General features: G+C 40.0%; 2 protein-coding genes across 4 annotated transcripts; both read left to right on the forward strand.

Moving 5' to 3' along the window:
• The first annotated feature begins 104 nt into the window (after positions 1 to 104).
• p2ry10 (P2Y receptor family member 10) lies at positions 105 to 11,057 on the forward strand. The gene is made up of 4 exons (XM_047354448.1): positions 105 to 3,044; positions 5,500 to 5,756; positions 6,017 to 6,197; positions 9,573 to 11,057. Exons 2-4 carry the CDS (start codon positions 5,569 to 5,571, stop codon positions 10,422 to 10,424), a joined length of 1,221 nt encoding a protein of 406 aa, XP_047210404.1. The 5' UTR covers positions 105 to 3,044; positions 5,500 to 5,568; the 3' UTR covers positions 10,425 to 11,057.
• Positions 11,058 to 13,588: 2,531 nt separating this feature from the next.
• Positions 13,589 to 24,862, forward strand: gpr174 (G protein-coupled receptor 174). 3 transcript variants are annotated; one of them, XM_047353652.1, is made up of 4 exons: positions 13,589 to 13,830; positions 14,066 to 14,142; positions 20,211 to 20,641; positions 23,903 to 24,862. In XM_047353652.1, the coding sequence occupies exons 3-4, from the start codon at positions 20,441 to 20,443 to the stop codon at positions 24,689 to 24,691; spliced, it is 990 nt and encodes a 329-aa protein (XP_047209608.1). In that variant the 5' UTR covers positions 13,589 to 13,830; positions 14,066 to 14,142; positions 20,211 to 20,440; the 3' UTR covers positions 24,692 to 24,862. The 3 variants fall into 3 exon arrangements, with proteins under 3 accessions (XP_047209608.1, XP_047209609.1, XP_047209607.1); XM_047353653.1 differs by lacking the exon at positions 14,066 to 14,142 and having other exon boundaries at positions 20,211 to 20,311; positions 20,473 to 20,641; XM_047353651.1 differs by lacking the exon at positions 14,066 to 14,142.
• Positions 24,863 to 25,204: the final 342 nt, after the last annotated feature.

Here is a 25,204-nt window from a genome sequence, read left to right on the forward strand (position 1 = left end):
GTTTTTTTTTTTTTAATCTATCGTTTCTTTTCCCCAACTCATTACTGGTTCATAGTCAAACCTCCTCTGGACTGGTCTTTGCCACCAGGAGGACTGTACAGTTTAACTCCTAGAGGAGTTTTCCGCTCTGACTCACCAAGTGACCAGAGGAGCAGAGGAGGGCCCTTATTTATTTGAGGACCTTGGCCTCTGTGCTGTGTCACAGGCCAAATGCTTATTATGATTTGAGCAATGGTCCATTGTTTGCCTCTGAATGAAGGCTCTCTGCCCTAATCTGGCATTAGACTGCAGATCTCCTCAAAGTCTGTTACACGCAACAAATATGCTCACATTCCAAAGTACGGATGAACGCTCTTGCCTGTTTGCCCCAAAATCGCGATCTTACACAAAACGAAGAACTAAACACTTGTGAGTCAGCAGATCCACCCCCAAAAATGTGAATTGCTGGCTTTACATGCATTCATTTGTAGAACACTTTTCTCTAAATGCTAAAGAGTGTGCACCGTTTTATTCTGGATTTCCAGTGGAATGTAAAACCTTGTCACGACAGATTGTGCAGTGTAAAAATAAACAACTTTATCTCAGATTTAGAGAGCCTTGCAAACCTCTTGCAAACCCTTCCACATTTTGCCACATCTCACCCTAAAACCTCAGTAGATCAGATCAGGGATAAAGTTGTGGTTAAGTTTAAAGATGTTTTTCCCAAGCTTTCGACACAACTATTAGTCACACAGTCCAAAAATCTGTCCTTCATGAAAGAGTGGCAGGAAGAAAGCCATTGTTGAAAGAAAAACTATAAGCATTCCTATTGGCACTTTGTCACAAGCCTTGTAGATCCAGCAAACATCTGGAATGATGTGCAGTGGTCATTGAAAAAAATGCACTTTTGGTGTACATGAAATATATTATGTAATGTCAGCATCATGGTCTGGGGATGATTTTCTTTACAAGGAACAGGGATGTTAATCAGACCCAATAATATGGATGGAACTAAATACAGGGCAATCCTGGAATAGAACCAGTTAGAGGATGTAAAAGACTTGGTACTGGCTCAGAGGTTCACTGCCCGGCAGGACAAAAACTCTAGAAAGAGACACTGCAATGGAAAGATCAAAGCATATTCATGTGATAGAGTAGCCCAGTCAAAGTCCAGATCTAAAATCCAACTAAGAATCTTTTGCAAGACGTGATTGGTCAGTCATGTGTTTACTCAGGGGACATACGTAAATGCAATGTAAAACACAAACCATGTTTCTTTTTTCTTCCGTTTCACAATTATGCATTACTTTGTGCTGGTCATAAATTACATTGAAAGTTCTGGTGGCAACAACACAAAATTAGAACCAAAGTTTAAATACAAGGGATTGTAGTGGTTTTTCGGCTTTAGAAAATCTAAAGCCGAAAAGTTGTCCAGCTTGTAACACCTCCAAGGGCTAGTTGCTCTAAACGTTCTTCAGTGTATCAACAAACAGTGAAGTACAAAGAAAAGTGGTGATACTAGCTATGTAGATCTGTCCATTTGCTACATTTGTACTGCTTCTAAGTAGCCTTCAGGTCACCAATCATTTACCAGTGCTTACTGTTTGAAAAAAAATGTGCAGCTGTTCAGGCTTCTGACAGTTGTGCTAAGAGACAGCAGTAACTGTGAGCTGCCTGTTTAGTCTTTTGAGCAATCAAGAGATGGAGATCCTTCCCCTTACTGCTAATCCTTTAGACATGAATATCTTCTGCAATGGTATGTTAACTGAGTAAAAAGATCTGTTAACACTGACAGGAACCTCCAGCATGTGTATGTGATGGGATCATGTATTTTCAATCGCAGAGGCAAATGCTTTGTGGGTTCCAGGGTCAAGAGTGGCATTGAGGTAGATGGCAGCACAGGAGTGGATAGAAGGTCAGGAAATATAAGGAACAGGAGTGTTGAAGCATACAAGAAAACCCTTTTATCCCCTGTGAGGTTAATGGGAAGAATTTATTTTTGCAACAGAAAGCAATCAACTGGTTGCTCTCCGTGTATTTGTGCTAAAGGGTGGCCTAGTCTGACATCTAGTGGCTAGAAGACAGAACACACGAGTCTTGTTTTAAACGTCACACTAACACCATTCTGACCTTAAAGAGCAGCATGTCTGGTATCAGTATCAGATGTTGGTTAGAGATTTGTCTTTCTAGGTTTTAGGAATTCTTGACCTGCACATGATGAAATAAAGTATCTTCCCCACGTTTGTACATTAAAAAAAGCCACATAGATGCCTGCGAGAACCTGGAAACTTTAAGCTTCTCTCTGTGTCACCCTCCATTTGGAAAAATAACAGAAAGCTTACAGTATTTAAATATTTGCTGAGCTCTTTCAAAAAAGGGAAGTGGTGTTCTAACTGCGGAAGCTCATGAGCATTTTTGTAACCACACTAATCCAAAGTCAACATTAATATTATTTTACAACAGAGCAGTGTGCATACATTCTACAGCTCAGAGCGTTACACAGAGTAAGACTGAACTTGTAGGTCTGGTTTGACACCTGTTGAAGAGATCTTGACAATTATAGAAGAAAACCTTTTTGTTTGTGCTCAGTTTATCTTAGGTGTTTTTTAACCGCACGTGCATGTTTCTGTGTCAGTCTTCAATATTTGCTCAGTTGCTATGGAGCCAGTAACGTATCAAACGGTTGAAAAATACCACGTCAGACATAGAAGGCAGAGCTTCCCCTTCCCCTTATGATTGTGCTTCTGAAACCACGAGTCAAGCCTCCAACAGCTCACAGCAGATGCCATCACTTTGTGCAGTTACACAGGCAAACCACATCAGTAAGTGGGATTTGCTGACCTCACAGGCCCAACGGACAGGTTTCTTCGTCTCGTACAAAAGTGCACATGAAAGAGGAAGAAGAGGGAGGGTCTGTGTTTGCTACTGTGTGCAGCTCAAGGAGAAGTGATGAGTGCGTATTTGTGAAGCTCTTGGAGCATGTGGATGCTGGCACTCTGTCTCAGGTTCTGGACTATCCTTGCTTTGCCCGCTGATGATTTAAGGGAAAAACGCTGCAACACAAGGTAATGACTAATATTTTTTGACAAGTTTGACTGCTTGTCATTGTGGTTTGTCATGTTTTGCCTTTTGTCGACGATTATGATTTGTTGTTAAATCTTTGTTTTCAGCCTTATGAATGCATACATGTAAAATGTAAGGTGTCTTGATTACTGTGTTCTCCAGGTTAAATAGCAAAATTGTACAAAATGTTTTTGTAATTCATTGTAATTCATTTTCACGAAGCACATTTTCTGTCAGTTCTCAGCTTTTAACAGCATGATAAACATGGATAGATGTTGGGTAACGAGAGAATCCAATGACCGACATGATTAAGGGACAAAATGAGTTCAGGTTTAAAAAAACAGTCTATAAGGTGAAAAAAAGAAATTGCCACTATGTTTCTCTTCCTCTGCTGGGACCAGCAGAGGAAGGGTGTGGACCAGTCTTTGTGGTAGAGGGAAGGATGATGCTTCTCTGATAAACTAAAACAACCTTCAACCAATAGCTTTCCTGTCACAGTCCTTATCCAACTTCAATCTGCTGCTTTCGCTGTCCACATTTTGACACCATGCTGAGCTCAAACCGTCAGCATGCAAAAACATTTAAGGACCTTGAGTATTCTTAGGCTTTGATTTAATAAGACTTGTTCAATTCTTTTGTTTCACACTTTCTATTATAAGAGCTGCCTTATGGAAAGGTACTGATGACAACGAAAGTACTAACTAAGTACTTAAGTCTTGTGTGAAATTTATAGCGTGCAGCTACGTATGTCTGACAGGACTGTAACCAATGCTTTGACTGGTCCTCCAGCTGCATGACAATCAGTTTTTATCTAACTCTTAAGTTTATCAGGAAAACCACTCCTATGGACTGTTACGACAACCTATCTTGTTCTTAAATATCAGGGAAGGGCTGTACATTGTTGGAATCCATATCTCCAAAAGGCACAGCAAATTTTGAAGAGCTTTCAAGAAGGCATCAATGGCAGTGTGAAAAACAAAGGAACAGAGGAGAAACAAAATGTTGAAAGCATGTTTAGGTTTAGAGTAGCTACCTTCAGAGCAACAGAAAACCATCCAAAATAAAATCTAAATTTGTGGAAGGTCTTGTGAACCCCGAGATTTGTAAAACAAACAAACAAACAAATAAATAAATAAATACAAATTTTATGTTTCTGGGGATGAATAAAAACACTTAAATACTGGATGGAGTCTCACTGTAACAGATACGCTTACTTGACAGAAAACAGAGCCCAAATTGCTCACAGAGAGATTTGAAAGCAAAGGTGAGAAACAGGCTCGTGAGGATAATTGGGATTTATTGCAACTGATAATATCATTGCAACATTTTCCAATATTGCCATCACATATTTTTTTACATCGTGCTGCCCTAGTTCCAGTATGTGGCAAACCACCATATTCCCATTGTTAAGTAGAGAATGTGTGATGCTGTGGGCTTGTTTCTCATCAAATGCCCGGGGAAATTAGTTGGAATGCACTGCATCATGTCTTCTTTCAAATTTCATGGAATTTTAACTAACAGTCTTTTGGACTCTTTTAGGAAACTAAAAAGATAAGAATGATTCACAACATACACCTAAATCGGCGCAGAAATGTGTCACCATACACAAAATCTACCTTCTTCGTGACCATCCCAGTCTTCAGACCCATGTTCAATTAAAAGAAAGAAAAAATAATGGGGTTGGCCAAAGAGAGCAAGAGATCTAGAGTGATTGAGCAAAGAGAAAAGATCTCTTTTTCTGTCTCTCTAACCTTGCAAAATGATAAATGGAGAAGACTATGTTCTGTTTAAATCACAAAAGGGTTTTTAAGAAAGTATTGGCGGCAGTTTAGAAAGTATTGACAGCAATTTTGTTTCTGTGTGGGATTGTTAATGCAATAAAAGATTGTTTTTTAAAGTTTGATACACCTGTTAACCAAGAACGACAATACATTTTTCCATGTCTGTAATGAGAAATATTCCCCTAAAATGGTTGTTAATCAATAATCTATGGCAGGTTTCTATAGACAGTGGTGGCGCTATATTGAAAACCCTTACCTGCAGAAATGGCTAGGTTTTACAAATTTAAGAACAAACAAAATAAAAACCGTGCTTTTCTTAACAGAAGTAAATTAGCGGGTTTTGTACCAGATGTTCTGGGCTGGTAGGTGCCTGTTCCTGTTGACGGGTTTTTGCAGTGGAGTGGCAGTCTGTAGGTGGATAAACACCTGCTCAATACGAAACTGAACGTTCATGTGTGGATGTTTGCTTCTGGTAACAGCCCCGTTTAGATGTCTTACATTCACCACCAATGACAAAATGTGCATAACAAGAACTAATGTTAAATATATTTGATATTAACAATGAAAGTATTTAACATAAATAGGAGCTTCCTCTTTCATTATCTTATAAAGTTAGATCAGCTTTTATAGTATTTATTCTTAGCACTTCTACCCTTTTCCGCTTTCTGTCTTTCAGTTGTGGCAATGAGTGACAACGTGAACTGAAGGAAGCCCCCAGCATCTGTGTTTTCGTGAGAAAAAAACAATGCCTATAAAGTGGACTGGATCAACAGAGGGGTTCTCAACGAACCTCTCCTCCTCTTCATGTGGCCATAATTTAACCACCTGGAACCAAACTATGGACAAGATGTACACCTACTTCTACCTGCTGCTCTTCATCCCGGGGCTGCTTCTCAACACCACTGCTCTCTGGGTCCTCTGCAAACACTTCAGGTCGGTCAGGCAGATATCAATATGAAGAAAGTCAAAACTGTGCAAACTTTTAAATATTATATTTGGATTTTGACTTTCAAGTCCAAAGCAAATCTTTGATAGGCATTCAAAAGGCACAAAGTAACATTGCTCAAGATCCCTTCAAAAGATTATATCTGTATGCATTAAAGCAAAGGGAAATCGCTCATGTTTCAAAACTCTTGCACAACACTGTATAGTTTTGCCCTGACAAGCCAACTCTTCTACGTGTTGTTCTACAGTAAGAAGACCAAGGCGGTGATCTTCATGATAAACCTGGCTTTGGCAGACCTGGTCCACATCCTCTCTCTGCCCCTCAGAATCTATTATTACTTCACACACACGTGGCCCTTCGGACAAAGCCTCTGTTTGCTCTGCTTCTATCTAAAATACTTCAACATGTACGCTGCAATTGTATTCCTGGTAAGAGCGCCGTTTATATTTGAAATTAAATTCAAATTTACAATATACCAAAATGTTTTGATGAAGTTATTAGAAAAAAGGAGAAGTCCAATTCATTTAGCATTTTATTTCAACATAAATGTCAAACTCTGGATACAATGCCTTACAAAAGTATTCAAACCTCTTAAGCTTGTTAAAAGCATTACCTTCAATGTATTTTTTGGGTGATTTTATGTGATAGACAAAGTTCCATAGAAAGTCATTTTACAAATAATTTTAACGCTTGTCTCCACCAGCTCTTTGAGTGACTGGATTAGTCCATTCTTTCTGACAAATTGAAACCTTCTATGAAAATCAAGCTACAAATATTGCTACAGATTATCAGTCAGATTTAGATCTGGACTTTGACTAGGCCATTCTAACACATGAACATGCTTTGAAACTATTCAGTCGTAGCTCTAGTTGTATGTGTTTTTGGCCCCCTGGAAGGTAAACCTCTGCCCCACTCTTAAGACCTTTGCAGCATCTAAAAGGTTTACTTTCAGAAGTGCCTTGTGTTTAGGTCTATCTATCTTGCTCTTGATCATCTTCTCTGTCCTTGCTAAACAAACCCTACCTACAGCATGTTGCTGCCCCCATATGTTTCACCGTGGGGATGGCTTGTTCACCGTGATGGAGAATGTTAGTTTTCCTCCACACATGGCATTTTGTGTGGATGCCAAAAAGTTTGATTTTGATCTCATTAGACCAGAGCACGTTTGCTGTGTCTCCTAAATGGCTTGTGGCAAACACTAAACAGAACTTCTAATGTCTTTCTTCTTAAAGTTCTTCCATAAAGGCCAGATTTGTGGATTGCACAACTTCTACTTGTTCTTTTAACAGATTCTTCCACCTGAGCTGTGGATCTCTGCATGTCCTCCAGAGTTACCACGAGCCGCTTGGCTGATTCTTTGAGTTATGCTACCATGTGTTGGTTGGCTTGCAGCTGTGCCATAATCTATTCAGTTTTAGGTGATAGATTGAACAACGCACAAGATGTTCAAAACTTGGGATGTTGTTTTATAATCACATTATGCTTTATACCTCTCAACAACTTGCATGGACTTTATTTAGTAATTAGTTCACTTTTGAAAGCAATTAGTGTCACTGAATTTTATTTATTGGTATCAGAGTATTATGGATAAAATGCATGCCTCTCTTTTTAGATTTTTATTTAAATGGCCTGCACTTGTATAGCGCTTTATCAAGTCCCCAAAGGACTTTGGACTACAATCAGTCATCCACCCATTCACACACTGACAGTGGTGAGCTACAGCTGCCCTGGGGCACACTGACAGAAGCAAGGCTGCCAAATCAGTGCCACCAAGCCCTCTGACCACCATCAGCAAGCAAGGTGGGTGAGGTTTCATGCCCAAGAACACAACTGAGATGGACAGAGCAGGGCTTTGAACTGGCAACCTGCCAGCTAAAGGACGAACCTTTACCACCGTCGCCACGGTCGGACAATCACCACAGTCGCCGGATTGCCACGATCGCCCCATTCCTAAAACATTTTAATTACACTTCACAAGTATTGACTACTTTGAGTTGGTCAATCATATAAAAACCCAATAAAATACAGTACAGACCAAAGGTTTGGACACAGCTTCTCATTCAAAGAGTTTTCTTTATTTTCATGACTATGAATATTGTAGCTTCACACTGAAGGCATCAAAACTATGAATTAACACGTGGAATTATATACTGAACAAAAAAGGTGTGAAACAACTGAAAATATGTCTTATATTCTAGGTTCTTCAAAGTAGCCACCTTTTGCTTTGATTACTGCTCCGCACACTCTTGGCATTCTGTTGATGAGCTTCAAGAGGTAGTCACCGGAAATGATTTTCCAACAGTCTTGAAGGAGTTCCCAGAGATGCTTAGCACTTGTTGGCCCTTTTGCCTTCACTCTGCGGTCCAGCTCACCCCAAACCATCTCGACTGGGTTCAGGTCCAGTGACTGTGGAGGCCAGGTCATCTGGCGCAGCACCCCATCACTCTCCTTCTTGGTCAAATAGCCCTTACACAGCCTGGAGGTGTGTTTGGGGTCATTGTCCTGTTGAAAAATAAATGATGGTCCAACTAAACGCAAACCGGATGGAATAGCATGCCGCTGCAAGATGCTGTGGTAGCCATGCTGGTTCAGTATGCCTTCAATTTTGAATAAATCCCCAACAGTGTCACCAGCAAAGCACCCCCACACCATCACACCTCCTCCTCCATGCTTCACGGTGGGAACCAGGCATGTAGAGTCCATCCGTTCACCTCTTCTGCGCCACACAAAGACACGGTGGTTGGAACCAAAGATCTCAAACTTGGACTCATCAGACCAAAGCACAGTTTTCCACTGGTCTAATGTCCATTCCTTGTGTTCTTTAGCCCAAACAAGTCTCTTCTGCTTGTTGCCTGTCCTCAGCAGTGGTTTACTAGCAGCTATTTTACCATGAAGGCCTGATTCACACAGTCTCCTCTTAACAGTTGTTCTAGAGATGTGTCTGCTGCTAGAACTCTGTGTGGCATTGAGCTGTTCTCTAATCTGAGCTGCTGTTAACCTGCGATTTCTGAGGCTGGTGACTCGGATGAACTTATCGTCCGCAGCAGAGGTGACTCTTGGTCTTCCTTTCCTGGGGCGGTCCTCATGTGAGCCAGTTTCTTTGTAGCGCTTGATGGTTTTTGCGACTGAACTTGGGGACACTTTCAAAGTTTTCCCAATTGTTCGGACTGACTAACCTTCATTTCTTAAAGTAATGATGGCCACTCGTTTTTCTTTACTTAGCTGCTTTTTTTGTGCCATAATACAAATTCTAACAGTCTATTCAGTAGGATTATCAGCTGTGTACTGTATCCACCTCCTGCACAACACAACTGATGGTCCCAACCCCATTTATAAGGCTTGAAATCCCACTTATTAAACCTGACAGGGTACACCTGTGAAGTGGAAACCATTTCAGGTGACTACCTCTTGAAGCTCATCAACAGAATGCCAAGAGTTTGCGGAGCAGTAATCAAAGCAAAAGGTGGCTACTTTGAAGAACCTAGAATATAAGACATATTTTCAGTTGTTTCACACTTTTTTGTTCAGTATATAATTCCAGATGTGTTAATTCATAGTTTTGATGCCTTCAGTGTGAAGCTACAATATTCATAGTCATGAAAATAAAGAAAACTCTTTGAATGAGAAGGTGTGTCCAAACCTTTGGTCTGTACTGTACACCAAAGTTTGTGGGCTGTAACGTGAGAAAATGAAAAATACATTTCAAGGGGTATGACGCCCCTTCGAAAGGAACGGAAAGTCATGAAATGTCTTTTATTAGGTTTCTAATTATAGCTGTGTGATTCATGTTTCTTCTCTTTAAGGTGTGCATCAGCGTGCAGAGATACGTGTTCCTCCTAAACCCATTCACTGCCCGTCGATGGAGGCGTCGCTACGACCTGCTAATTAGTATAGGAGTGTGGGTGTGTGTCGGTGTCGCTTGCTCACCTTTTATTCTGATGCGGAGCAGTGGAAGCAGCAACAACACATCAAGCATCACCTCCATGCCCAACCCTCTAAACAGCGGGTCAGACCCCAGTTCCAACTCAAGAAAAGCAAGTTGTTTTAAAGACTTGCCCATTCGTAAGGTCTCTGTCCCTCTGGCTGTAACCATGATGAGTGTGTGTGAGCTATTTGGATTTGTGATTCCTCTGATCTGCATCATTTACTGCTCCATCCGCATAGTATGGTCCCTTAACCACAGGCAGACCCTGGATCAGCAAAACTCCACCGCTCCCAGCTCCTCAGCACGTAGCAGACTCCAGTCCATCACTTCCAATAGTCAGACAGATAGAAACCATGAAAAGGATGTAAACAGCGAGAAGCGGCGTGCTCTGCGGATGGTACTGAGTTGCTCTGCTCTCTTTCTGCTCTGCTTTGCCCCGTACCACATCAACTTCCTGCTTTACCTGATGGTTTCGCAGAATTTTGTCCTACACTGTTCCACCAGGCTTGCTGTCAAACAGTTTCACCCAGTATCTCTGTGCTTGGCAAGCATGAGCTGCTGCCTCAATCCACTTCTTTATTACTTTCTTAATGCCGAATTCAGAATGCACCTCAGGCGCACCTCCTCCTTCTCCTCCTCATTCCTCTCCTCTCCAATTAACTCCCCGAAACAGTGTCCCGCACAAACCAGACTACTGAGGATGGAGAGCACCTGTTCTGACAGAGAATAACAGTACTGAGAGAAGATGCCAAAGTGCCTTCTAAAAGTATTTATACTGCCTCTTGAACTTTTCTCATTTTTTTTACTTAGCAGTCACAAACCTAATTGTCTTTTGCTGTTATTTTGAGAAAAAGAAGTGCATAATTGTAAACTGGAAAAAAATCATATGGCTATGGTTTTTAAAATGTAACCACACAAATCTGTAAAGGGTTGTATTTGCTAGTATTCAGTGTCCTTGAGTCAATAATTTTGTTGAACTCCATTTAGGTCCAGTTACAGCCACCTATCTATTGTGGATGACGAAAGCACATTTTTGCCCATCCTTTTTGCTGCATATTTGCGTGAATGCTGTAGGCACTACAGTGTCCCTGTTTCTCTTTATTCTTCATAATTCTAGTTGCTTCTGTATGTTTTTGGCCTTTAAATACCACTGCATACTTTGTGCAATTTTAACCATTCAGCTTTTACAATATCCCATTCAGCTATTACTGTATAATTCATACCTTTGTAATATCTTTTACCAGTCAGTCATTTTCTATACCGCTTCTTCCATAGTGGGTTGTGGGGAAGCTGGTGCCTATCTGCAGCAGTTTATGGGTGGGAGGCGGGGGAAAATAACCTGGACAGGTCGCCAGTCCATCGCAGGGCAACACACAAACAACCATGCACACACTCATTCACACACTTAAGGGCAATTTATTGAGACCAATTAACCTAACAGGCATGTCTTTGGACTGTGGAAGGAAGCCATAGTACCCGGTGAGAACCCACGCATGCACGGGGAGAACATGCAAACTCCATGCAGAAACCCAGGACCTTCTTGCTGCAATGCAACAGTGCTACTAACTGCGCCACCGTACAGCCAATAGCTTTTACCATTTTCATAAAATGCCTACTTAGGATTTTGGTCACATTATGATAATTGTTTTGAAAATACATATGTTGCTAAGGTTGCTATGCAATTAAGCTAAAGAGTACCACTCTGGGTTTCTAAATCTGCTCCTCGTTGGCCGAACAAATTCTACTTACTCGCACAATTTATACACCAAATGTACGTGGGAGTCACAGATTTCTGGCAAACTGCCCCAAATAACTAAAAGTCTACACACTGGCAATAGAAATGTTCCTTAAAAAACTGATATAACCGGACATGTTTTCAAATTGTCCCATCTCCTAAACCAAGCGGTGTAGAGACATTAACCTTACGCTGTACCTTCAGATTTTTCTGGCAATCACAATCAAAGAATTTTTTTTGATAACTTTTACTGTTTTGCTTTGAATTATGTTTGTTTCAGAATGTGTCCTTCCATCATACACCCTGGGTTAAAAACATTGGAAATTATGCCTTTATTTCCCTCGTCACCACCTAGATTAATTATTGTGGACACATGAAAATTACCATGATTGTTCACCAAGGCCTGCTCATTATTACAGTGCTAGAATTACATTGAAAGTCCTCATATTTTTTAGGTTAGAGAAATGTATTGGAGAAAAGTTAGCATTTTAGCTAAGATTAGAATTTTAGCTAGTTTTTATTTAAAAGCTAAAGTTAATGTAGAAGCTGTGTCCAAATTCAGGGGCTACATCCTTCAAAGACAGCATTTGTAGGCCAGTTATCTTTGGGAGGGGATAAAGGCTGTTGCCTTGGAAAAGGGCTCCAGTGTTTTTGGAGATGTCCGTTCTCACTGCTCTTACAACCAGCTAGCCTCGACAGCTGTCAGCTAAATGTTTTTTTTTAAGGCTCACTATACTGAGAGTTACTATGGGCCTCTTGGCGACTTCTCCGATAAATGCTCTTTTTTCCTGGCCTGTCCATTTAGATGGACAGACATGTCTTGGAAGGCTCAATAATGGTGTTCGATAATTCGTCGAACACCATGAGATCTTCAAGGCTTGGGATATTGATTTGTAGCCAGACTCTGCTCTCCACAACTTCCTCCATGACCTGTCTGCTATGTTCCTTGATCTCCCTGATGCTGTTTGCTCTGTAAGGTTCTTTAATAAACATCTGAGGCCTTCACACAACTGTATTTATATTTAAATTCATTTACACCCTGGTGGAATTCATTTATTATAAGATGACTTGTGACTGGTTACAATGGATTTTATTTAGGGGTATCAGAAAACGGATACTGAAAAAATATGCTCTCTACATTTTAAGATTTTGTATTACAAAAATGCACTTAACATATAATTAAAAACATTGATGTTTGTGGTTGTGACGTGACATGATGTGAAAAAAAGTATTATGAAAACTTTTGCAGGGCCCTGTAGTCTTCATTCAGGTGTTAATTAAACTGAAAGGAAATAATTTGCTTTATCCCAAACTGGGCTTCAGACTGGGAGAAGGCAGAGTTTAAATCTTGCCCACAGACAATTTGACATGTAAACTGGGACCTTGTAAGGTTTGGATTGGACAAGCTGTTTAACTGACAAATAGAGGAATTTCAGATGATGGCCCCTTGTTTCCTCATAATAGTTCTCAAATGTTAAGACATGTTTCCTTGTAGGTCCGCTGTGTTGAATTTCTACACAATGCTGAAATTTCAGATAAGCTATCAGAGAGAAGCTGCCTGTCAGTGTTTTGTACTTTACTGTAAATAATAGTGATGCATTCTGTCTTATGTGTCTTTTGATATGTGTCTCCAGGGTGTTTTTATGGTTGCTTTGAGTGTGAGTCTTCTTTGTGACAGGCAATAAATGAAAAAAATTAAATAAAACTGATACCATCTCATTTTTTACTGTACATAATCTCTAGAGCGTGGTTGTATTTGGCAGCTGCTGCAGACACAATGAAAAGCCGTTGGGGTCTGGACCCCAAACACCCACCTCCTCTCCTCTGATGCATCTGCAAAAACCAAACCACCTCTGACATCGAAATAAGCTCAGCCCACCTTTGGAAACATAGTTTACCCTCCTCTTGTCCTCCTGCAGTGAAACCATTTTACAACACTTTAGCTTTTTTGGTGACCTAAGATAACAAATTACATTATATTTTGCTATTTTTGATATGTTCTGATGTTTTAACATGCCAAAAAGAGTCAGGCATATTAAGTGAACATGATCCACAAGAAAGTCTATTCAAAGAATATAATAGCAGAACTGGTGGTGTTAACAAAAAAAAAGTGCAAGCCACTCCCCTCCTCATCACACAGGAAGCACAGTTTGTGTGCTAAAATCCCCATTTCATCCTGGAGGCCGATAGAGACAGACAGCAGACGTATAGCGACAATGAAATTAGAAAAAAACAGGAAAATATATAAGGAGATAAAGAGTTTTTAAAGTTTTCCAAAAAAAGGTGTTAGAAAAAGGCAGGGCAGTGAAAGCGAATTATGTTAGAGGAGGGGAGAGTAAGAAAGAAATGTGTTGGCTCACACTTCACCCTTCTGTTTTCTGAGACACGTTTCAAGAAAGAGGTGAGAATTACCACACATGTTCTTAAGTGTTGTTTTTTTATACAAAAAAAGGTTTGCGTGAAAAAGCTGGATGCTTTCAATGTGGACTCATGTCTCATGGGGGATCTCGTATGTAACTCCACAGTGAGGAATGCCTGTTATGCCGAGTGTGTTAGTATTGGGGTATCTGTATTACATTGTGTCCATGTGAAGTGTGCTTTATGAGGAGTGTCACATGTTTTGTTTGCTCATACAGCATGTAGAGGGACCTGGGTGCCCTTTCATGAGACCGCAAAGTGGAAAAAGTGTAACCTCACAGACGCCCACAAAGAGGTGAATCACAGCTGATGAAAATTATGTTTCCATCGCCAGGATCTCAAAACTAAAACTGTTTAACCCAAGATATTGAAATTTACTACTTTAAGATTCTACACACTAAACTATCAATTTTAACTCCATTTAAAAGAAAAATCAACCATTTTCAAATATAGACAAGCACTATTTCACCACCATACGTCAACTAGAGACTGGTACTTATCATGCCCTGTCAAAGATTTCGACAGGCTGCTCATATATTCAAATTCAAAACAAAGCTCAAAGAGGAAATGAAAGCCAGTTACGTTTTTGTTAAATTAACAACTACAGTGCCTTGCGAACGTACTCGGCACCCTTGAACTTTTCAACCTCTTGCCACATTTCAGGCTTCAAACATAAAGATATAAAATTCTAATTTTTTGTGAAGAATCAACAACAAGTGGGACACAATCATGAAGTGGAATGAAATTTATTGGATGTGTCAAACTTTTTTAACAAATAAAAACTGAAAAATGGGGCGTGCAATATTATTCGGCCCCCTTGCGTTAATACTTTGTAGCGCCACCCTTTGCTACAATTACAGCTGCAAGTCACTCTCTCTATCAGTTTTGCACATTGAGAGACTGAAGTTCTTGCCCATTCTTCCTTGCAAAACAGCTGGAGCTCAGTGAGGTTGGATGGAGAGCGTTCGTGAACAGCAGTCTTCAGCTCTTTCCACAGATTCTCAATTGGATTCAGGTCTGGACTTTGACTTGGCCATTCCCACACCTGGATACGTTTATTTGTGAACCATTCCATTGTAGATTTGGCTTTATGTTTTGGATCATTGTCTTGTTGGAAGATAAATCTCCATCCCAGTCTCAGGTCTCTTGCACACTCCAACAGGTTGTCTTCCAGAATGGTCCTGTATTTGGCCCCATCCATCTTCCCATCAATTTTGACCATCTTCCCTGTCTCTGCTGACGAAAAGCAGGCCCAAACCATGATGCTGCTACCACCATGTTTGACAGTGGGGATGGTGTGTTCAGGGTGATGAGCTGTGTTGCTTTTACACCAAACATATCGTTTTGCATTGTGGTCAAACAGTTCGATTTTGGTTTCATTTGACCAGAGCACCTTCTTTGTGGCAAACTTTAAATGAGACTTTTTATGGATATCTTTGAGAAATGGCTTTCTTCTTGCCACTCTTCCATAAAGGCCAGATTTGTGCAGTGTACGACTGATTGTTGTCCTATGGACAGACTCTCCCACCTCAGCTGTAGATCTGTGCAGTTCATCCAGAGTGATCATGGGCCTCTTGGCTACATCTCTGATCAGTCTTCTTGTTCAAGATGAAAGTTTAGAGGGACGGCCGGGTCTTGGTAGATTCGCAGTGGTCTGATACTCCTTCCATTTCAATATGATTGCTTGCACAGTGCTCCTTGGGATGTTTAAAGCTTGGGAAATCTTTTTGTATCCAAATCCGGCTTTAAACTTCTCCACAACAGTATCTCGGACCTGCCTGGTGTGTTCCTTGGTCTTCATGATGTTCTCTGCGCTTTGAACAGAACCCTGAGACTATCACAGAGCAGGTGCATTTATACGGAGACTTGATTACACACAGGTGGATTCTATTTATCATCATCAGTCATTTGGGACAACATTGGATCATTCAGAGATCCTCACTGAACTTCTGGAGTGAGTTTGCTGCACTGAAAGTAAAGGGGCCGAATAATATTGCACTTTTCAGTTTTTTATTTGTTAAAAAAGTTTGACACATCCAATAAATTTCATTCCACCTCACGATTGTGTCTCACTTGTTGTTGATTCTTCACAAAAAATTAGAATTTTATATCTTTATGTTTGAAGCCTGAAATGTGGCAAGAGATTGAAAGGTTCAAAGGGGCCGAGTACCGTCGCGAGGCACTCTACTTTAAGATAACATACACAGCGTCTAATGGGAGCAGAGAGTTTCTGTAAAGGTGAGAATGTAAAGTGGAGAATCAGTCACAAAGAGGTCAGAGGTCAGTAGAATAAAATTTGTTCTCAGGACTAAAGGTCTACTGGGAGCTCTTCTGAGTGTTGTGTCCAAATAGAACAAAATACCATGTATGTATCCAGATTTCCAAAGAGATCGGAAACCTTCATTTCATGGTTACATTTTAAAGGGCATACTGTATATATTAATGACCAAAATTAAGAAGCACAGAGACAGAAAAAAGCAAGCCAAATACAGCCTGAAGTTGTAAAACAATGATGGTGTTATGTTTAGAACAGAGAACCTGTACATTATGGCATAACATGATGGCCACCACAGACAGAAGTGACAGACAAAATTCTAGCTCAAATTGGAGTTCATAACATGAAGATTTGTGGCAAATTATCCAGTAAGGAGTAGGAAGCCAGGAGACATGTTGACATGTCTGACAGGATTAGCTTGGAGATGCAACAAACTGGCAGCATACGAAGGAATTTAAAAGCCCAAGCTCAGTCAAGCTGCCTGTCATCCACCGCACTGGGGCAAAATGGCTTGTTGTAAAAACTGCTAAATAAAAAAAAACATAATGTTAGCATTCAAATAGATGTAGATTGTGCTCTAGTTCTGACCACAATTGCCACTCGGATGTGTACTGGCATGCTTTTCTTCCCTAAAAATCTCTTATCAGCTACATAATGTAGCTGCAATACATTAACCTAAGGAAACCATCTGACAGAACTCTCCAACTCTAAGAATCAATTTGTAGTTAATTCCCCAGACCAAGGTATATTGTCCAAAAAAGTCAGTTCTAGCAAACAAGTTTGTTGGATGGAAGGGTAGTCAAAACTTTTAAGACTGCAGTTATAGTCAAACACGTATTTATTTTGCTTACACAATGCAAAAAAGATCTTTGGTGCTCATGTTGACATGGCAAAACATGCAATAGGAACAGCTGGAGAGAGCAGTTGTTGATTTAATTCATTCTGCAGACATCAGGACATGTGTTTTGAAGTCAGAAGTCATATAAAAAAGTAAAAAATGCTGTAAGAAAAATAATTTTCTTACCTGCAGCAAGAAAGCTGCAGTTGCCTCGGTGGTCTGGCTGTTGACCCTCTGCTCTAGCTATTTTTCCGAATCAGTGGCACAAACTGTGTTGTGCCCTCTTTCCTCATGTTTGGATTGGTCCTTGCCTTAAATCCAATATTCCAGCTGTTCCATAATTCATTATTTTTTGTGATTTTTGTCAAATAATAAATAACAACATTGTAGAGGCTATGTCATCGTACATTTATCGAAATACCTTAAAGTTTTAGTGAGGCTAACTCAAGAGGCACATTTTGTTTCAGAAAAGTGCATTTTAACATTACTTTAAAGGAAGCTTTAACATTAATCATACCCCAGATTTAGCTTTAATGTAGTCCTATAACTTGACTAACATTTTGATTGTAGTAGTATTTTGACTGCATCTATTAATGCAAGTAGTATTATTAGTTTGTAGTGGCCAAGCCAGATTCAAACCTTAAAAAGCAGATTTTGCCTCCTGCACTCTTCTTCAACCCTCTCTATATCCTGTTTCTCCCCCTAAAGAGCGCTCCGTATATCTGAGTCGCAGAGACTTGTTTATACTCTTGGCTCACCATATTAGTCATTTTACACCCCCTCAAGCATGTTCAGTTAAGTTTCTAAAGAGGCCCACTCCAAGCTTGGAAACTTCCACACAAACTTTATCTAAAGCAATCAGGAAACCAGCTGACAACTGCCCTTTATTCACAATGTCATGGGGGGAGGATACTGTAAGAGGTTTTAAGGCTTTTATTGTTAAGGATTGCAGGAAGCTGTGGGTCAGTTCATCTGATGTATGAAACAAAATACTCATGTAGGATCTTGAAGCATGGAGTGTCATTTTTCTGTTTGTTGAAAGTGCAAGCATACATGGCAGAATACAGATGTTTGTCATGTATTTTATCTAAACTTTAAAAATCATCCTAATTACTGCGTACCAGCTTTTATCTGCAACTCTGTATAGCTTTTTTTTCTCACAAGAAAGCTGTGTTGTGATGTGATTTTATTATTGCTTGCTCCTCTGGCCATAAAGTGATCATGTCTGTGCATTTTTGATCCATTCATGCTAGGTATCAATCATATTTAAGAATTGGGGCCCGAACTGAGGCTTCTTTTTTAAGCAGCTTCTAACAATCTTCGAGACTTTTCCTAATGTTATTGTAGATTTTTGGAGACTAGGGTGAAAGCATGTGGCCTCTCCACCACCCAAAAGCACTCACATGTGATCCGGTCCTTGTGCAGCTGTCCCTCAGAGCAGCAGATGTTCACCCTAAACTGAAAATGCATACATTGCATATGCACAAAGCTGCTGATTCCTGTACAACAAACATTTTCTGAAATAAATCAATTTATTTTTCTGTCTATTTTCAGCTCACACAAAAGACTTATTGCAGACCCCCAAGTGAATCATAAAGTATAAAACTTTAAGAGCAGCCAATAGCTACTTTTCTTACTGAGGATCTGGGAACAGTGTTGACACCTCTGACAATGTAGATTCTTGCCAAACTGGCGTACAGCCTCGTATTATCTCTTTGTTACCTGGTCAGTATAAGCAACCCTTTTCTTGAATGAGAATCCAAGAAATCTAACCAACCAACATACACAGACATCTAGCTAAAAGATAACTTAAAAAGCATTAGTGGATGGACAGCTAGTTGTTGCTGGAAGAGACAGGGATCTAGTAGTTTTCTTTTAGGACAAAGACATCTTCAAAAAGCAAAGGGTCTTCTTTGGGCTGCTATAAAGCTTAGAAAAAGCTACATTGAAAACTGTTTGCTGGATGAAATGTCTCTGCCAGCCTGTATCTGCTGAAAAGTCTAAGACCCTGCAATCAAAGAAAAACCAAAAGATCTAAAGTTCTTAATGCCTCAGTTCATTAGGTTTTTTTTTTGACAACAATAAACCTAATCGTCAAAAATGTTATCATGGTAATAACTTAAAGAGGTAATTGTTCTAACCCATGGATGCACCTGCCATTGTACATTTTAAAACATTTAAAGAAGTTTACTGGTGTCCTGATAACCAGCAGCAGGAACAGCTGCAGCCAGGACCTTGTAGTGTGAACCTTGAATCAAAATACAGTGTAGTGAAAATAATGATTTCATTCATTAAGGGGAAATAGTTATCCAAAATGAAATGGGACAATGAAAAAAGCAAAAGAGCATCAAGTGTAAATCCGTTTTTATGATGCAACTTGTACACTGCACATATAGCAACACCTACGAGTGCCTACAGCAGGCTAGATACATTGCAGATTAAAGTGTTTCCTGAGGAGATGAACATCTGCAGCTCTATGCAAAAAGGTCATCGAAAACTTTCGCTTACTTTTATTTTATATCCGCAGAGTGTCAGAACGCCTGATACAGTGTTACTGAATCCAACCGTGCATATTCAGGGCACTACTGCACATCCTGTTAACCTTCGCCTGTCCTGTCTCTGTTAACCTGGTTTCACTGGCACTTGGGGCTTAGATACTTGGCACAGACTAATGGTGGGTTGTTGTGCAAGTGAAGACGCTCAGCAGTAAACACTGTGTGGGAGAATCTAACATCTACAGCTCTGTGAGTTTGGATACTTTACTGGACAGAGCCCTGACAAAAAACAACATTGTATTTTGTTACAGTACAAGCATGTGTAAGAATTTAAGGAAAACATCAGGCAGGTACATATGTGTGTTGCACAGGTGTGTGATGGATCAGTGACAATGAGATCAGTGTTTAATCTTTGAAAAGGCTCTTTCTCAAAACCTGATGGCTATCTGGGCTGCATGCAAATCCTGCAGCCATTAGAGGGTTAGCGAAACATAAAGCTAGTTTCATCTACCACTGCGCTGATAGGGGAAGGGCTAATTCAACTCTTTAAACAAAGTTACATCTCTATTCTTGGACACTAAGGTGAAGTTCACTTGACATTCTCTCTAGGACATGAGGCCAGCTATTAAACCCCAGGGGAAACTATTTATCTCTCTATATAGCAACAGCGCAACCAGCATCGGTATAAACTCTTTTTCTAGATATGTTTTAGGCTTTTTACCTTTGATTTCACTCACTCTTCTGTCTTCCATCAGAATACCTTGTACTAACTGGAAGACCTACAAACTATCAGCTTTGGAAACTAAAGTCCTCGGTTTGTGAAGCTGCTGAGAAGTTGCTGGGAATACAGTTCAAGGTATGGACTCCTTTTCACCCTAATGGACAGCATGGGTGCAAGAATTAAACTTTTGACCAACCAAAGGCAGCTTTTCTGACACCAACCAGCTGCAGACAGAGTAAGGCAGCTACTCTTCTTGTCTTTACGATGAACATCAGCAACAACTGTTCTACTTATAGCACTCTGAAGGACTACCAGCACCAAATGTACGCAGTGGTATACAGCGTGATCTTAGCACCAGGCCTGCTCGGCAATGTTCTGGCACTGTGGGTGTTCAGGATCTACAGACGGGAAACCAAGAGGGGTGTGGTGTTCATGATGAACCTTGCCGTGGCCGATCTGCTTCAGGTAAACTCCACCCCTTTTTCCTTCCTGCTTATAGCATCATTTTTCTCCTTTTACTTCATCTGTCTGCATGTAGTGGATAGCATTTAACTCTGTACCAATGAGGATTTTCAACAAGTGCTTCCATAATGATAACAACTGGTCGTATTTATGTTATATAATGAGATAGTTCAGATAAAAATTATTCATAACCCTGCCAGATTAAAGTTTAAAGTAAATCTTTTAATTTTTACCAGCTTAAAATACCTCATGCCAATAAGGAAACCTGTTACTTGAATCATTTCATCATTAACTGGACATCGTTACCAACACGGGAAAAGCCTAGTAGCATAATTACTACTTTTATTTATTCGTGTAAATACCAGGCAGCTTATAAGCTGTGCTTTTGAATTGACTGAGAACTGAACTCTAAGAAGCACAGTCTCTTAGAAATGAACCAGGATTTGTAGTGATTGTTGCCTCTAAGCCTAAAAGCCAAGGAGGAAGCCTGTTAGAAAGAAAATTATTACATTAAAAGGTAGATTTACAAATGTTTGACAAGCAGAACATGTGTAATTCTTCTAGAGTCTACTTGATTAAATTATCTATACTTTTGTGGGTTTCAGATGAGAGCAGAGTATTAGTGTTTCTCTGCTGTTGTGAATGGGAGCGTTTAAAGTTTTACTTTCTGTACTAAGTGCTCAGAGCAGATGAGGGAGCTATAATGAAACTGAATTGCTTTGACAACCGCTAAAACTGAATTACTGGAAAAATGGGACTCACTCAGAATTACACTGCAGAGCTTTCACATTCATATCTTATTCATCATCTCTCTAACTTCATTGTCTTGCAAGGGTAGTTCTGGTCCCTTTTTTCACATTTTCTCCACATCAGACTTGAATGTGTTTTATTGGGATTTTTTGTGTCAGACCAATGCAAAGAAGTTCATAGTTATGGAATGGAGGGAAAAGGATCCTAGGTTTAAAAGAATGTTTTACAAATGAAAAATCTGAAAAGTGTGAGAAGGGTGCATATGTGTTCAGCCCCTTTTTCTCTGATGATCCTAAATAAAATGCAGCCCAAACGATGGCCTCCAGAAATGTGTTGAGAAAGTGTTGGTCTATCACATAAAATCACGACAAAATACATTAAAGTTGTGGTTGTAATAAGGCAAAAAAAGTTTAAGGCATTAATACTTTTGCAAGGTACCTGATTTAATATGAAATATCTGTTACCGATTTCATCTTGGTAATACCAGTTCAGCAGGATGCTGAATAAAATTGTAAAGGAATTTCACAATGGCTGCTCAGTGGCACAGTTTGTAGCACTGTTGCCTTGCAGCAAGGAGGTTCTGGGTTCAACTCCCCTTATGTGTGTATGGTTGTTTGTCTCTGAGTTGCCTTGCAATGAGCTGGTGACCTGTCCAGAGTGAACCCTGCCTATTGCCTGTAGATTACTGGAGATAGGTTCCTGTGACCCTGTATGGAAGAAGAAGGTATAGAAAATGAATGGATTTTCACTTTTTTTTTTCAACTAGATAGCTGAAAAATAAATCGCAATGCCTCCCCTGCCTTTACTGATAGCAAGAAAAAGAACTGCTTTGAATGCTGTTTGTTGCCCCATTTGTCATGTTTTCAAGTTCTAAAGATTTACCTCTAGGTCACAGACATCAGTTTGGTTTTTTGGGGTCTGACTTTTTGTTGAGAAGCAGCAGATGATATAAATGTATCAGCACAAGGAAGAAAATAGCTGCGAAAAGATAGAATACGATTTATTGGCTGCCATCTTTTCGGTGTTCACAAAAATCCTTTTGCTGGAAAAGTTGAACTAAAAACTCTCTGGACCCTTTCCTTTTTAATATAATGATTATGTAGAACAAATCTGATTGGCTGTCTTTTAACATATAGTTATGAAGAAAGCAAGAAAGGTTTATATAACTGCAGCTTTCCAGATTAATCTGACATTCCTGCACACCTACAGCCAACTCAGGAACTATACTGTAATGTTTTTGTATTGGATACTGTAGAAATCCAAACTAAGAATTATAACTATAACAACCATAACCAATTTATTCCTGGTAAAATTATAAATATACCAGCAAAACTGATGTAAAATCAGATGAAATAACCTGCAGTGTGCAGCATCCTGGGGTATTAACATAGTACAAGTTCTATTTCTAGACTTGAAAAGTTAATGAGAGGGCAATTAAGCTATCAGTTGGAGTGGGAATATATGATTTCTGGTAAAATAACAATAAATTCTGTAGATAAAATGAGCAACTAAATGAACTAAATTATAATGAGGTTTCAGTCAGTAAACACGCACAGTTTGCTAAGTGTTTGCAAAGTCCTTTCAGTTGGGATCTGTTCAGTTTACGTTGGTCATCCTAAAACCAAAATAAGTAGAAACGAAAGGTTTCAGTTGGGTTTAAAAAAGGAGAGGTTTTATTCCCATGCCTTGTATTCACACCACATGAACTTACACCATGGAAAATTATGCATAATTAATTTTGTACAATTCAAAACCTGAAAAGTGTGGCATGCATTTGCACTTTTCAAGGATACCCCAAAATGAATGAACTAGTAAATAGAATCCAACTGAGAGTAATTTAATCTCAGTTTCAATACAGCTATCCTGTGAAGGCCTCAGAAATACGTTACGAGAATAAACAGCATCATAAAGACCAAGGAAGACAGCAGACAAGTCAGGGCGAAAGCTGTTAAGATGTTTAAGGCCGTGTTAGATTATAATGCAGGATCCCTAGCTCTATCATACTGTGGGGTTGCTTTTCTTCAGAAGGGCAAGGGAATCTGATCAGAGATGATGGGAAGATGGAAGGAAAAAATTTCAGGGCCTGTTAGAGGACGCAAAAGACTTGAGAAACCCTGAACATACAGCCAGAGCTGTGATGGAAATGTCTGGATGACAGCATGTTAATGTATTAGAATGGTCCGGTCAAAGTCCAGACCTAAATTCTACTGAGAATGTGTGACAAGACTTGGAAATTGCTGTTCAGAGATGTTCCCCATTAAATCAGACTAAGCTGGAGCTATTTTGCGAAGCTGGAAAGGCAGTTAATCCTCTAGAGCTTTAATTACAGCAAAAGGTGTTCCTTCTACAATGCATTGACACAAGGGTGTTAAATTTAAATGTACGCCACACTTTTCAGATTTTTACAAGAACACATTTTGAAAACTGTAGGATTTAGTTGGCTGATAATTTGAAAATAAATAAAATGATAGTTAATAATAAAAGGTTGTTCCTAAACACTCTGGTCCTCCTCAGGTGCTGTCCCTGCCTCTGCGGATCTATTACTATTTGAACGAAACCTGGCCCTTCGGTCACCACATCTGCATGATCTGCTTCTATCTCAAGTACGTCAACATGTATGCCTCCATCTACTTCCTGGTGTTGATCAGTGTGCGTCGCTGCCAGCTCATCGTGTGTCCACTGAAGTACAACTCGTCAAAGCAAAAAGGAGACCTGTTAAAATGTGTTGCTGGCTGGCTGATGGTCTGCCTAGCCTGTCTGCCTTTCCCTTGGCTGAGGGAACCCAATTCGAACAACTTAGAGACTGTGTGTTTTGCAGAGCTGCCTATGAAAAGCATCAGTCCTCCAGTAGTCTGGGTACTGCTATTATTAGCAGAACTGCTGGGCTTCATCATCCCCCTCATTGTGGTGGTGGCCTGTTCAATTTTGACTGCTGGGAGCCTCCGAACGGTGACAGCAGATTGTGTTCCGGACAGTGGGGAGAAGCGGAGGTCATTGAAGATGGTTTTATGCTGTGCTGTAGTCTTCTTGCTGTGCTTTGCACCTTACCACATTACTATGCCGCTGGACTTCCTGGTGAAAGCTAACACTCTGAGCGACTGCTCCACTAGAAATCTTATTCAGAGGTGTCACATCATAACGCTTTGCCTCGCAAGCCTGAACTGCAGCCTTGACCCACTCATGTACTACTTCACAAGTGACGAATTCAGGAGGCGGCTAAGCAAGCCGGAGATGCCGGAGACTTTAACTTTTAACAGGCGGCTGTCCTGCTTAACCGGAGGAGAGGACATGGAGGATGACTAGTCCGCTGCTGTCACTGAGGAGGCGACATCTTTACAATCACTACTCCGATAGATGAAATCTGTGCATACGTTTGGCTAAAATATAAATTATCTATGAGTATGATAACATGTAGAACAGAAATGTGAAACGGTTTCCCTATTTATATGTAATTAAAACATGTTTTATTTTTTATTTGGTTGGTCCTGTTCTAAGCTTCTCTTATAAGCTGCCTGGTATTTACTTTTGATTCATCAACAGAATGAGTTAAGCCAAAGGTGCCTGTTTTGCTTTCATATAACCTTTGCTTTCCCTTGGTGAACTGGTTTTACAACAAAAGCCTAGGGTCAATGTCAAGGTCATCCCCGAGGTTTCTCCATTCAAAAACAGTTTTGATGTGCATTTATCATCACTGCTCTGATGTAAAACCCTGCTGTGTTTAAGTTTCAACCCTCAACCTGTCCATTTGAAGCTGAAGAATTTGGAGGTAGTTCTTGCCCTACACTTCCCTTCACCGTGTTTACTGTTGTATCACTG

The sequence above is a fragment of the Girardinichthys multiradiatus genome, chromosome 23 (assembly GCF_021462225.1).
Source record: "Girardinichthys multiradiatus isolate DD_20200921_A chromosome 23, DD_fGirMul_XY1, whole genome shotgun sequence".
Taxonomy (NCBI): Eukaryota; Metazoa; Chordata; class Actinopteri; order Cyprinodontiformes; family Goodeidae; genus Girardinichthys; species Girardinichthys multiradiatus.

What these genes read in the sequence shown, in the direction of transcription:
- p2ry10 (XM_047354448.1), top strand. Translation starts at nt 5,569, where the DNA reads ATGCCTATAAAGTGGACTGGATCAACAGAGGGGTTCTCAACGAACCTC. An exon ending in GTCCTCTGCAAACACTTCAG is followed by an intron (nt 5,757 to 6,016) that starts GTCGGTCAGGCA and finishes GTTGTTCTACAG; the next exon opens with TAAGAAGACCAAGGCGGTGA. An exon ending in ACGCTGCAATTGTATTCCTG is followed by an intron (nt 6,198 to 9,572) that starts GTAAGAGCGCCG and finishes CTTCTCTTTAAG; the next exon opens with GTGTGCATCAGCGTGCAGAG.
- gpr174 (XM_047353652.1), top strand. Translation starts at nt 20,441, where the DNA reads ATGAACATCAGCAACAACTGTTCTACTTATAGCACTCTGAAGGACTAC. An exon ending in CCGTGGCCGATCTGCTTCAG is followed by an intron (nt 20,642 to 23,902) that starts GTAAACTCCACC and finishes GGTCCTCCTCAG; the next exon opens with GTGCTGTCCCTGCCTCTGCG.